Genomic DNA, 14057 nt, shown 5'->3' on the forward strand with positions numbered 1-14057 from the left:
ATCACAGTTGCAAACAGCAGGCTGAACATTTCAACACCACTTAACTAACTAACAACATCCCATTTACATGGAGATGCAGGAGACCAGGGCACCTAGTAACTATGGGACTTGGATTAGCCTCAATCAGCTGACATATAGATCATTCAAAGAGGGAATTGTATGGGTCTATTTCTTTCAAAATAGACCCATACAATCAGCTGCTGATTTAAAGATTTGTATCCCTCAGCTTCTCATGCCACAGCAAGTAAGGCTGCCATAACACTGACCCCTGGTTGACTGACTAAGTCATTTGAGGTAAGCCAGATGAGCGGAGGTTTTCCAGGGAGGAAGCCAGGTCGAACACGAGGAGGAAAGAACTGATCAGAACACCTGAAGTCGCTCCTTCTACCTGCTGGTTTATCAACTACCACTTGTGGATGGGAGCTTTAATTGATCCCAGAGCTGCAACCGGATGTAATTTCGTCAAGAAATGACATTCTTGATTAATCTCTTCATTTATGAATTAATTAATCTAATAATTTAAGCTAAGATACTGCATCATATATTTTGCCTTAATTTTTCTGAATACTTGATTTACAGTGAAATACAGAAACCCCTTAAATTTCTCACATTTGAGAAACTTCCACAGATGTAAATAGCAGTCTTATAGCAGTTTTGCTTCTTTTTTTTCACTTCACCATTTTCCAAGGAACTGATAAAGTAAATAAATGGATTTTCACACATTTTATGGTCCATGGATGACCCACTCTATCCCCAAAGCCACCACAGAAAATAGAATTCCACAATCACTTTGCCTGCCCACATTTTAACTCAGGATTTCTTGTAGATTTATAATAGTCATACTTGCACATTGCTGACAGCGAACATGATGCTCACCAGACTAACCCTGTGTTCAAGGTCCTGGCTCTGTTATAACATAAGTGCTCGCTTACCGATACATGTGTGTAAACAGGTGTGTGTTTACACCTCAGTGCATACGTGCACAAGTGTGCGCATGTGTGAGTACATGTGAGCTCAGGAGGAGTGGGAGGGAAGCCGAGGCCGGGCTGGTGGTTGGTCACTGTACTGATGTCACGCAGTGAGTGGGAGCGGAAGGATTTGATGAGCATAAACCTTCATAAGCTAGGACCTCAAGGCTTACTGGCTTTACACCCATCTGTCTCTCTGTCACACACACACACGCGCGCTGACGTTCCCTCATGCTAAATTGCTTTTCATCATCACAGTCAAATATGCACACACTTATACACAAAATGCTAGCCTTCTTTGCGAGCATACATCTTGATCTGTTTTCAGGTTTTGCATGAGTATGAAATCCTCATAATGATTTGGTGTTCCTGCAGCATTAGTACGCTCCAACTCATGTGACACAGCAGCTGCCATCTTTCCTGCACACTTCTGTGCCAAATACATCAGCACAGGTTGCGTGATGTGCACTCAATTGGTTGCGGTCGCCATTTTGGCTCTGTGGAACTCATCTTCAAATGACTCAAACAATAGCACACATAACATTAATACTGTGCAGGATTAGGTTTTAGAAATTCAAATGTCCTAGCTTTATGTTATTCAATTCCTCTTTCTCATTCCTTTTCTTGAACGGCAAATGCTCTTTTCATTTGACACGGTATTCTTTACAATCTCTACATGACACACTTTGTGTAAGCACCTGCACTTCTCTGCACGCTGCAAGACAAGATGACCTGGGCTGCTTGAATATGCATGACTCAATGTTGGATAATGTCAAACTTGACAAACAGGTTTAAACTACTGTTGCTCCTTCCTCACTTTGCTCATTTTCACATATCATGTTCTTGATGTGTTGGGAGTCCATCTGCAGGTTCTGAGTTCCATCTAAGAAAAAACCAGTGTTGACCTTGTTCGTTATTCAACAGATATGACCACCACAGTTATTTTTGAGATGTATGGATTTATCTTGTAGTATTTGTAGGTTCTATTACGGTCAGCTAAGGGACATCAAAAAATGTCTGATGTCACGCACTTTGCAGCCAAGGCTTAAGTCTCCTCCGCTATCCCAGACGAGGACATGAAAACATCAGGCTGTTCATGAAAAAAAACATTTCACTGGAAGGCAATGGCGGCTCCACGATTCAATTATCAATAATAAGTGTCATGTGTTGGCCAGTTGTTTTGGTGGCTGCTTTGAGAAGCTGCACAAAGGCGACCTTGTTGCCCTTGCTTCAGCACTTACTGTCCTGTCCCGGTACCATCACTCGATTGAGAGAGCGAGACTGAAGTAAACAAGTCAAATCGGATGCTGTGATCTGCCGTGAAGCCTCTCCACGGTCAGAAAAGTGTCGCATAACCTTATGGAGGAACGCCTTAGAAATGAATGGGTTAGTTTGCTTTGGTGTAAAATAAGACAGCAACATACTTCTGGTGGTTTTAGTATTTTGTGGTGCTCTGACAACTCACTGTGGATGACTGTAGGGGAAATAAGAAGCTGATATTAATACATACAGTATGACATTTGGGCTGTAATCCTGATATATCAGTAGAATTTGTGTTTCATATATCGTTTGATAGCTTTGATATTGTATTGACCACATGTGGACACCATCCTTTACACACTCATGCTTTTTCATTTCATTTACATATTTTAATCTGGGATCCTGTCGGTTGTCTTCACTGACGGTCTCGAAAGGCCTTGAGCTGTTTTCTGAAGAGGGAGCCAGGTAAGTGGTTGTACATTTATTTTCCTTTTTTATTGGTAGCCAGAGACTTTTTTACAAAAGACAATTAGAAATGTTTTACTTGCTGCCTGTCTTTAGAGTTAGATATCACAAGGAAGACAGTTGCATATTTCACAGGGATACCTTTGTTTGATACGAACCTTAACTGTGAACAACACACAATGAGACAACACAACTGCAAGGAATCGTAGAATTTATATCGAGCACCTCTCATGTAAAACTGGCAAATTTATCTCGTAGTTCAATCTGAGGGGATTTACCAACTTTTCATTTAGATACATTTGATGAACTACTTCGAAGCTTCAGTGTACTTTAAATCCAGATGTGAGTCGTTCGGGGTACGGGTGCGGGTGACGGTCACATCTGGATTCCTCTCCTGTGCTGGGCGTGGTCTCCAGGGTCGGTGGCTGCAGCTGGACGCGGGGCTGAGGCCAGTGCGCATGCTCGAGACCTTCCAACATGAGTGCCGCTTCACGTCTCAAGACATCTCGCGTCCAGGTAAGAGAAACCCTCGCTGTGTTCGTGGACCGCTGCTCTTCCACCTGTCAGTCTGCGGTGGAGGTGCAGTGGAGGTCGTGTCGTGTGGTTCCCGGCTGTGGTCTCTGTGTTTTAAAAGCATAATGTCTCATTATTAAAGCTGACATCTGTAACTATCTCCCGCAGAACACGTCCTACGTTGACGTGTGGCTGGTAATGTGTATGCTAGCTGGTGTAGCGCTGTTAGCTTGGCTGTGCTTTACTGTTAATTTACCTGTCGTGTCCTCTCAGTGTATTTCCATGTGTGCATGGTCCTCTAGTTTTCTGCCGGAGGTCTCGTTAGCCCCTGTCGCTCACTGACAGGAGCAGCCCCGCGGCTAGCTAACGTTAGCAATGCTAACTTGACAGCTTTAGTGCTGAATGCTTTTTCAGCCGCTGTCATCTGGGCTGCTCGTTAATATGTTAATGGACTGAAAGGACAGTTTGAGCTGATCCGCTTGCATGTCAAGTCAGTTCGGTGTGGGTTGACTCAGCTGCACCTGCAAACACTGCACCGTTACCTGAGGCGACGCGTTAGCCTCCTGTGTGCTAATGTCTGCATCTGCTCATCAGACATCAAACTGCCATCCTTCAGTCAGCTGCTGCTGCCTTACCTGAAGCTGTACAGTCTGCAGAGGCACAAGGAAAACACAAGAGATGAGATACACTTTGAGATAAGGTCCATGTCCAGGGAGGTTCACTTGTGACAGCAGCAGATTGTCCAGAACCGAGCAGGACCTGGCTCAGATATAATACATAAATAAAATGCAGAGTATATGTAGATGATCTACAGCTTTCACCACAGATGGGATATTGTAAGTAGAGACAAATACAGGATGAAAGCATAAGGATGTATATTGTATTTTCTGCATATATTATTGATGTTTGATTATAAATCCCAATAATACAAATTGTGTATATACATACACACACATACACACACAGAGTGGAGAGACGATAGTATTCAATATGATATGAAAATAAATTTGTCAATCCTGCCAGTACCAATGTAATATTTTAAATGGATGATGCATCCTTGTGAGAGTTGATAGATACTCTTACAGTCCATTGGTGTACCTATACTGTCAGTTTACTGTAGTAAAGACCTAAATACGTATGCATTCGCCAAATTAGCTAAGTAGGCTAAACTCATTTAGGATGAACTTGCATTACCTTTGAGGGGCCATGTTTGTAGGCTTCCACTTGGCTGCACAGCTGCTGCAGCTGGGATGTGGCTATGCTGTGCTGCTCTATGGGAGCAGAGATTCACAGAGCGGCTGAGCATTACTTCAAATTGTCTCCATGAGATAAGTTGACCTGTTTTAAAATATCATGCACTGAGGTTTAAGGACTGGAAAGGGGAATGGTAACTGGGATTGGTAGTTTGTTTTGCAACTCGCTCAGCAGCATTTTAAATGACTCACTATGCCTGTTTGTGTTAATGATGGCCCGAGTATATAAGAAGATAATGTATGATTATATGTACTGGCTTAATTTAGTAAGTTATCTGAGATTTCGGGGTGGCCTGCTAAGTTTCTTTTGTCTGCTCTTAATCGAATCTGCCTCAGGTCAGTTACATCCACTTTCAATGATAGAATAAACATTTCTATAAACATAGTCTCTAAGTAGGATAGGCAGTCTCGCTGTAGATTCACCATAAACGCATCAATTGGGACGTGCCCTCTTCCATGTGACTCGGAGGGGCGTTGTGTAATGGTCTGAGGATTTTATGACTATTTTCAGTATATAGCAAATGATCTTTGGACGTGCATCTTCTCGTGACTTGTCGAGAAACATGTGGAATTGTTTAATGATTGTACGACTACCACTCTGTGAATCGCACACAGCAAATAATCACAGGAAATGCTTCTCCATGTATCTTGTGGATAAGCACTTACAGGAAATTACGTGATTACTGCATAATAGTGGCGCTTTCTTTAGTATCTAACTCTGCATGGATAATTGAATCTGTTCGAGAAATATTTGTGCATCAGAGGTCATCTGAAGTCGTTTTGTGTCATAAGGCAACACTAAGATAGTCTTGCCATGCATTCCATTCAGGCTACGGGTTTATTTGATTTAGTTTTCACTTAGAAATGTATGAAATGCAAGATGCTTTCTTTCAGATCTGAAGATCTTAACTAAATCTTTAATCTGATAAGTGAAATTGGCTGATGTTGCTTTACAGTAGAGATTTACTGTGTCCGGTCTGTGTCGCATTTTCCCCTGAATATTCAAATGACCTTCAATGGAATAAATATGTAAAAGTAAATTATTTCTAGCATTTTAACAAGACCTATGAACAATAACAACGCAATTATGATAATACACATTCATTTTGTAATTTCCCCCTTTGTGTTTTTCAGTAACCAGCATGGGCAGTGAAGAGGAATAAACTAGTTAACTGCTGTGTGGAGGACAGAAGTTTTTTTTTTAAACCCAGCGTGACTCCTCTCTCTTCACACTCTAGCAGTCCAGCAAGTTCCCAGCATCATGGCTGAAGAAGACTATGGCAGCTTTGTGGACTTGAACCAAATGGGGGATCTGGCCAAGAGTGGCGGGCCTACCAAGGTAGACTGCAAAGACCTGAAAGAGTTCAAGCAGATGGCCCGCCAGGGTTACTGGGCCAAAAACCACAAACTACGGGCACAAGTCTACCATCAACTTATCAAAGATATTCCCTGTCGTACAGTCACCCCTGATGCAGAAGTGTATCGTGACATCATGGGAAACTCAGCCACTAAGAAACCTTCCTCCCACATCCCACTACCAGACTTTGTGGATGGTATTCCTTTGCCAAGGTACTGCCTAAAGCCAGAGGCGGTAGCATCAGCTCATCAAATTATCAACTGCCTGGCTGGACAGTTTCCAGATATCTCCCACTGCCCGTCACTTCCGGCTGTTACTTCTTTGCTCCTGCACTTCAGTGTAGACGAGGCTCAGTGTTTTGAGCACGTCAGCCGCATGCTGGCCTGCAACGAGCCCGGCAAGCGGCTGCTGGACCAGACTTTCCTGGCCTATGAGTCGGGATGCATGACGTTTGGTGACCTGGCCAACAAGTACTGCACAGCCGCCCACAAGTTAGTTATAGCCACAGCCCAGGATGTGATGGAAGTCTACTCAGACTGGCAACGCTGGGTGCTCGGAGACCTCCCTTTCAGCCATGTTGTCCGGGTGCTGGACGTCTACCTAGTGGAGGGCTACAAGATTCTCTACCGTGTGGCTATAGCCTTGCTCAAGTTCTACTGTAAGCACAAAGCGGGAGCCCAAGGGGGCCAGAGCAACCAGCCGGATTCAAGCAAAGTCAGGGCGGACATTCAGTCTTTCATCAAGGGCATTGCCTCCACCGTCACACCCGAGAAGCTGCTCGAAAAAGCCTTCTCCATCCGCCTGTTTAGCCGCAAGGAGATCACTCTGCTGCAGCTCACAAATGAAAAGTCCTTGCAGGAGAAGGGAATCACTGTCAAACAGAAGCGGTATAGTCAATAAATGGTTATTTTTACATAGTGAATTGTGACCATCTGTACGTTAAACTTTATTGAGACACCAGGCTGCATCTAGTGCACTTACTTCATTGACATTGACTAAATCATACCACCATACACGTCTAAGAATTCTAGTCATCTATATCAGACAAAAGCATTAGATGTAGTTTATACCCATATGTCTATAATTACTCACGTGAATGACATTGAATTTAACTAAATGCAAGTCACAGTTCCTGGACTATTGATTTAGACCATTTAGATTCTTTTATACTATATACTATGGGGTACTATGATTATGGGATGAGCAGTTTCATTTTCATTGTTTGCAATAATATTTTTCTTTTAAGCTTCTTACTCCTGCATGCTTTGGAGAATGGTTGATGTTGCCCTTGCATCCTTGTTTAACATCATGTTTTCTGTTTCCATTTTGTTTGGTCTGCTCCGCACTTTTCCATCCACCATCTTGTCTCGTCTGCGCTCCACTCCTGTGCTCACTGCTTTGGTTCATTTACAGTTTTAGGTGGGTCCTCTTCTCTATGCTCCTCTCCAGATCTTTTTCTAATTTTGCCAAATATTCCCTAACTCTCAGAAGCAGTATGGTTAGTGTCAGTAGACTCTTACGTGTCTGCCATAAATACATTCACACCATCATCTGCTTCTAATGATTTTCAAAGGTTAATTCGTCAGTAACCATTTTGTCATTCGCTGCCTCTTCATCTCCCTGTGTCTATGTTTGTGGCGTCTCCAGGCGAAACGTACAGCTGGCCCTTAACCCAGACACCTTCTCCTCTGAGATCGTCAGCGCCAAGGAAATGCGAGACATCTGGTCGTGGATCCCTGAGCGCTTTGCCCTGTGTCAACCACAACTCGTCTTCACCACCTCCACCCATGGTTGCAGCCTGAACAGGTACCATCTCCAATGCTTACCTCAATACAAACAATGCAGCTTTTAGCTACTGCTCTCAACTTACATCTCAGACCCTGTTAAGCATTTTGGGTCTTTGAATTTGAAGCTGTGAACCAAAACAACAAACACCGAAAGCAAAAAAGGTTGTAACTTGGAAACGAAACCATAAATAAGGAAAATGTGCAGAGACCACTGTGCTTTTTTCCTTGTCTGGTTTAATAGACAGACACAACTTAATAAAGATCTTTTGATTTGCTTTGGGGGATTTCTGCTTCAATTACAATAATATATAACTTTTTTCTTTTTTTGTATAACTTTCAAATAGATTCCTTCATTTTCATGTCATAGACTGGGTGCACAGAAATTAGTAGGTACACTCACATACATACTGAAAGCAATTTAAAGAGTAAAAACTGTACTAATATAAGTGCAAGTATAACAAACAACATATTAAGTATAAGAGAACACATTTAATTTCACCTTCCTCTTAGTCACTCTTTTTACAGAAGTGAATCTATATGATCTAAAGAACATTTAGCTTGTTTTGTCTTTGGATTCAGTTTGAGGAATTGCTTTCAATGAGTTGCAATGAATTAAACGCTCACGTTTCCCTCCAGATTCTACTCACATTGTGAAGGCTACGAACCCACTCTGCTCCTCATTCGGACCACCGATGGAGACGTGAGTAATACACACATTATTATTAATAATACCAAAGACACTGACGTGGGATATGACAACACCCTGATGTCATCACACCAGATAATTGTGTGAATTTTGATGCAGCTCGGATCAATAGGCCGACTTCATATTATTGTCCCTAGTTATTACAGACAGCAAAATGCAGAGTTAAATTGAATGTCTACATGTTCTCAACCTTGGTTGGGACAGAATTAGTGAACCTGAGTCAAAACGAAATAGTGTTGGTGTCACTCTCATGGACTTGTTTCTGTCTCAGACACTTCCTGTTTCAGGTGCGAAAGTTAAATTGGGAAACTGTTAGTAAATGGTTCCTGCTTAAGTTCGACCAGTAAAATCCACCCTATAAAATCGAGCAGTTGTGTGTGTGCAGTGTAATTCAAGCCTTTTGGTACTGACCTACACGCAGTCAGTCAGTGCTTTTCATTAAATAAGTAGAAAGGTCCAGCAAAGCTTTCTGATTTTCAAAATAGTCCTTGTCCTCTGTCAACGTGTATCAAACCTCCACTAACCTGCTAATTGTCTGTATTTTAAAGTATCTTAGAAAATAAAGCCAATGCACATGAGTAAATCCAACAGATTGATTCTACCCATGCTAATTCCTTTTCTGCCTACAGGTATGTGGAGCCTTCCTATCCACAGACTGGGAGGAGCGGAAGAGAGGAGGAAACAAATTGAGTTTCTTTGGCACAGGGGAATGCTTCGTCTTTAGGGTCAGTTTATTTTACTATCCTTATTTACGAGCTTGCATTCAGCAGGAAATAAATCCTTCCCCTTTTAGCTCAACTCCTTGTGATCAATTGGAGTGAAGATGTATTTTTTCTGATCAGTAACACTTTTTAACCACCAGAGGGTACCATCCACTATGGTTTCTTGTGTCCTTGAGGTAGTGTCCCTGGCCTCATCCAGCATCCAAGGCTGCCATTTGAAAAGCCTGCCTAGTGGGTCACAGTTCAGCGTACTGACTTGTCCTCATCTCCCTCTGTAAAAAACACCTTACATTAAGTTTTATTTGCTTTTGAACGTGCAGCTTTGAGCTTTAGTTTTTGGTGAGACTGGATCTCCTTTAGTTACTTGTCTATTTGGGGGGATGCACAGCAGCTGGCTGTCTGAGCCTGCACACCAGGAAATACCATCATCTCACACACTAATACTTAAACAAACACACACATCGGAAACTCCTGTAATCTGATCCAGTCTGTATCTGACCAGGGCTTCACCTGACACCACACCTGACAAACACAAGAGGCTGTCAGCAGGGACGCATGTCCATCAGATGTGCGGTGGAGGGTTGGAGAGGGCGAGGAGGGATTTACTGGCATATATTCTTTGTATTGATAAAATAGTAGCTAGGTTGTCACATTAGTATCTCTTCTGATACTCTTAAGATAATTTATTTTGTAATAACATTTGCAATACTATTTTATTACCTCCACCAAGAAGGTTATGTTTTCCTCAGTGTTAGGATTATGTAAAAACTACATAATCAGATTTCCATGAAATTTTGAGGAGGGCTGGATTATGATCCTAGGAAGAACTTAGTAAATTTGCAGTAGATCCAGATAAATGAACAGATCCAGAATTTATTTTGTTTAACTTGTTTTTAAGATGTCAAGATAGGGCCTTGGCATAGGTACACACTCCCCCCCTTTCTAGATTAATGTGTGATGCCCTGGAGTGTAATTTGATGATGTCTGCAGTGCAGTAGAAGTCACTATACTTTGTTTCCCTTGTTAGCTGAAGCCAGAGATTGAGCGCTACGAGTGGGTGGTGATCCGCCACCCGGAGCTGGCCTCCTCCATCAAGGTCCAGGGTGAAGACGACACGGCGTCCTCTGAAGGCCAGAACTCTGAGAACCATAGCTTACAGCAGCCAGAGAAAGCTGCAGGAGAACTGTCGCCCTTCCTCTCCGCTCGCCACTTCAACCTTAACTCCAGGAATACTTCCATGTTCATGGCTGGAAACTTTGACTCAATCATCATAGGTGAGTGGATTGTTAAAGCATCTTATTATTGCCTATTTTGCATTTTGTGATGGTAACTGGCTGAATTTAGATAATTGGTGCTTTCAAACACAAATTGTTTGGTCGGGACTTTCAGACTTCAGTGTTTAGTCCAAAACAAAAGTGAGTCCGACCAAAAGAGGTGGTCTCAGTCTTGATCCAACTTAACCATGGTTTTAAGTTGTTTGCCGTGGGAAATAGGATTGGATAGTTCTGACTTTAGGACCAATTTCAGGAAGTTGAGACAGCATCAAAGAATAGAAGAAGTAGATTCAGGATAAGGTAATGCCCCAACTCACAGGATAGCTTGCGGCCTTCCCCGCTGCGATATAATGTTTGAACTATGAGGACATGCATTTGGCCAATTCAAACTAGTATTGAGTACTGGTCCTGAAATTGGTGATGCTGGTAGCAATATCATAATGCTATTTATTATATAGATATATTATATATTATAACCATATATATTGTCCATTCAAACTGGAGAAGTGGCAACACAGTCAGAGGCCCGTCTTTAAACCAATGAATCTCAGGTAGATGCAGCCAAAGTAGGTTTTGATAACAGGACATACAGTACATATTTCATTCAATTGTTTTTTGTCCACTTCTTGAATTGCAATGTGTAACCAACAATAACTGGATCAAATGTTTACATTGGGACAAATGTATGAACCTCTGTTTCTACTTTCAGGGGTGAAAACGTCCTCAGTTACATAGTGGAGTTGAGGATTTTTCCATTATCGACTAAAACATTTAAAATGCAGTAAATGTTGGATTTTAGCTTTTCTTTCATGTTTATGTAACAATGTACTTGGTTGGTTTTAGATTTAGATCATTAGCCGAAACGCAGCATTGTTCTCCGTTGCTTTTAACTTCCACATATTCTGTGCTCTTATGTTTGACCAGGGGGAGGTGAAGGCAATGCTCTTTACATTGACTCAGAACTGAACCATGGGCGCTCCGGCAGCTGCGCCACCTTTGACAACCCGCCCCTGTGTGCAGAGACCTTCCAAGTTGCACTGCTGGAAGTTTGGGGTTTCCAGGATGCCATGGCTTCATAATGCTGCGCACACACACACACACACGCAAGACACATTCATGTTGATCCATACATATCACATACATAGACACATAGGTGCATAAATCCTGATTATGTCCAGCAGTATTTGAGGTGGAAAACCCATAAATGTAAACAGAACTACATCCGTCCTACAAATTCATATATGATTAACTATTTTTTAATTTATTATCGCAGCTAATCCAAATTCCACATGTGAAAAAATGTGATATATTTGTTTGGTTTTGTGTTTATTTTTGTATTTACAGATTTGTATTACTGTATACTAATTGTTTTGCGTGCAGTCATATGAAGGAGGTGTTTAGATCAACTCTAGATAAAGGTTTATCTAGATGGTCTTTTAATGTCGGCTGTGTATTCATGTTGATGCTGAGCAGCAATATTTTAATTTCTGACTTCAGTACTTTTTGTTCTGTGGTTTAGGACTTTCTGCCAAATTCACTTTCAGCTATCTCTCAGTCCTTAAGAATATATCATTAACCAGAAAATGTCGATAAACTGAGGTTTACGAGAAAAAGTCAAGTCAGTAAAAGTGTTTTAAATGTTGAAACAATAAGATGGACTAAAGTTATACCAGGGCAGCTTTTGCCAAGTACCATCACTACGTGGGAGATCTTTTAAATTAATTAACGTGGTACATGTTCGTGGATATCAGTGGTGAGTTTGAGTGTTGCCATTTTGCACCATACGTGAAAGTTTTCGTTTAAATGAGTGTCAGTCTCTCCTTTGTATAGAATAACAGTCATCTTAAAAGTCAAGGTGTTATTGGTTTACAAGCAGTTAAGATAAATGCAGTTTGCTCATCCTTCTCCTCTTTTTACCCTTTTCCCTGTTACCTCCGTCCTCTTCCCTTGTGCAAATAGTAAAAAAAGTCCAAATCTGTGCACTGTTGGAGTTATACAGCCTATTTGTATGTGCTCCAGTGAAACATCAATCGATGTGTTCTACATGTGAAAATACAGCAATACGCTTTCAGTAGAGTGACTCCATCTTTGTTTCATTGTCTACTTGACTTATTCTTTTCTCCCGCTTCTACCACATCTCTGTCACTGCAGAGAGAGGGTTACATTTCTGTTACAGAAATGTGCCAGATGCCTTTTAAGGTCAGCTGACCATGAATCCTACCCTCTAATCCCCCTCTTCTTGTTTTCTGCTCCAAGTAGTTACAGTTAGCATATCTGGTCCCAAAATGACTGGTCATATCTTAATACAGAAATTACTATTTTAAAATAAGTTTTTTTTATTTGTTTGTTTTTTAATTACACATCATTTTTTTTATTCAGATAGATTAAGATCCAATTTATCAGATGAATGAAATGACAATGTGGCAAATGTCATATGACCTATATGGGTTAAAAACACTCTGTGACTACTGCATTACTCACACTCTTGAGCAGACCCTGACTATTTTAGTTTGAACGTCTGGTGCACGTCTCTTACTTTGTGGAAGCTGACACTGAGCTGCATGAGTGGAAAATATTAAGCAGAAATGAGTCAAATGCACCAACAGGTACATCTATAAAAAACGTCTGCTGTTAGTCTCCAGCTGTCTAACAGAGCTCAATACATCCAAGTGATTACTTAACAACACCCACGTCACACACGCTGCATTTGTTATAAATCTGTGTCTATGCTAATACATCAAAGCTCTATAGCCAATTCATTTGCAGTGGGTGTGGCTCGGCCGGATGCATGTAAAGAAATTAAGTATCTTGGATCGCAAAGTGCTGGAGTAATTCCCTGTAGCAGTACAGATAGTGGTATTGACTCCATCTTGCCAAGGCTGTGCTCTTCATTCAGGATTCACACTCGGCTTATCGCACATGCACTTCTATATTTAGCTGCTCCTTTGGGTGTTGGTCTGGCGCATCTCCTGAAAACCACGCTTTCCAGCCTCAAGGAGTAAGATGCTTAAGTGTTTAACGTGACACTGAGGTGGGAGTGTGCCTGACCAGCCCCCACCCCTAGGACAACAAGGGGGCTGTGGACAGGGGGATTAAGACGTAGTCTACAAGGAGGAGTCTGACATTTTGCCTGGATTCACGGACTGAATATTGCTATGTAGAGAAGGGTGTATCTTCCAGTCACTGGAATCATGTCACTAACATGCCTTAGGGACTGAATCCTAGATGTCCTGCAGAATTCATGATAATAAAGCAAAGTTGGGTTTTGATATAGGATTTAAGATTTCCAAAAATATTGATTTTCTTTTTAATTACTGGAAAATGAATTCTTCAATACAATAAGAAAGAAACTTTAACGTCAAACCTGAGAGTTCTAGGCTCTGTGACATCTCTTCTTCATAAATCCTGGTATGTTCTGTACACAGAGTGTGTACAAAAATAATCTGTTCAATAATCATATTTATCAAATCCACTGAAAAATTCAGGAACCACATAGGATGAATATTGTTTGTCCAGCTCTACATTGTACTCTTCAATAAATTATTCTTTAGGGAACATCTTCAGTATGTTGATTGAATCATGTTCTGCTGAGAATTAATCATAGTTCCCCGTTTTCCTTCCTCAAATGACGTCAGCAAAACCAGCCTTTAAAATGTGTTCTTCTCTTATATCCTCCACTTATTACAACTCATTGGTTTAATAACCACACAAGGAGAAGGGCATCCACCTTATAGTTTTACCCATCCACCCAA

At 41.4% G+C, this 14057-nt stretch overlaps 1 protein-coding gene across 1 annotated transcript; it reads left to right on the forward strand.

Moving 5' to 3' along the window:
* The first annotated feature begins 3130 nt into the window (after positions 1-3130).
* tbc1d24 (TBC1 domain family, member 24) lies at positions 3131-12379 on the forward strand. The gene is made up of 7 exons (XM_053413222.1): positions 3131-3209; positions 5594-6703; positions 7464-7622; positions 8240-8303; positions 8939-9034; positions 10059-10305; positions 11230-12379. Exons 2-7 carry the CDS (start codon positions 5721-5723, stop codon positions 11382-11384), a joined length of 1704 nt encoding a protein of 567 aa, XP_053269197.1. The 5' UTR covers positions 3131-3209; positions 5594-5720; the 3' UTR covers positions 11385-12379.
* Positions 12380-14057: the final 1678 nt, after the last annotated feature.

Source organism: Pleuronectes platessa, chromosome 21 (assembly GCF_947347685.1).
Source record: "Pleuronectes platessa chromosome 21, fPlePla1.1, whole genome shotgun sequence".
Taxonomy (NCBI): Eukaryota; Metazoa; Chordata; class Actinopteri; order Pleuronectiformes; family Pleuronectidae; genus Pleuronectes; species Pleuronectes platessa.

What these genes read in the sequence shown, in the direction of transcription:
- tbc1d24 (XM_053413222.1), top strand. Translation starts at nt 5,721, where the DNA reads ATGGCTGAAGAAGACTATGGCAGCTTTGTGGACTTGAACCAAATGGGG. An exon ending in CATGGTTGCAGCCTGAACAG is followed by an intron (nt 7,623 to 8,239) that starts GTACCATCTCCA and finishes GTTTCCCTCCAG; the next exon opens with ATTCTACTCACATTGTGAAG. An exon ending in TTCGGACCACCGATGGAGAC is followed by an intron (nt 8,304 to 8,938) that starts GTGAGTAATACA and finishes TTCTGCCTACAG; the next exon opens with GTATGTGGAGCCTTCCTATC.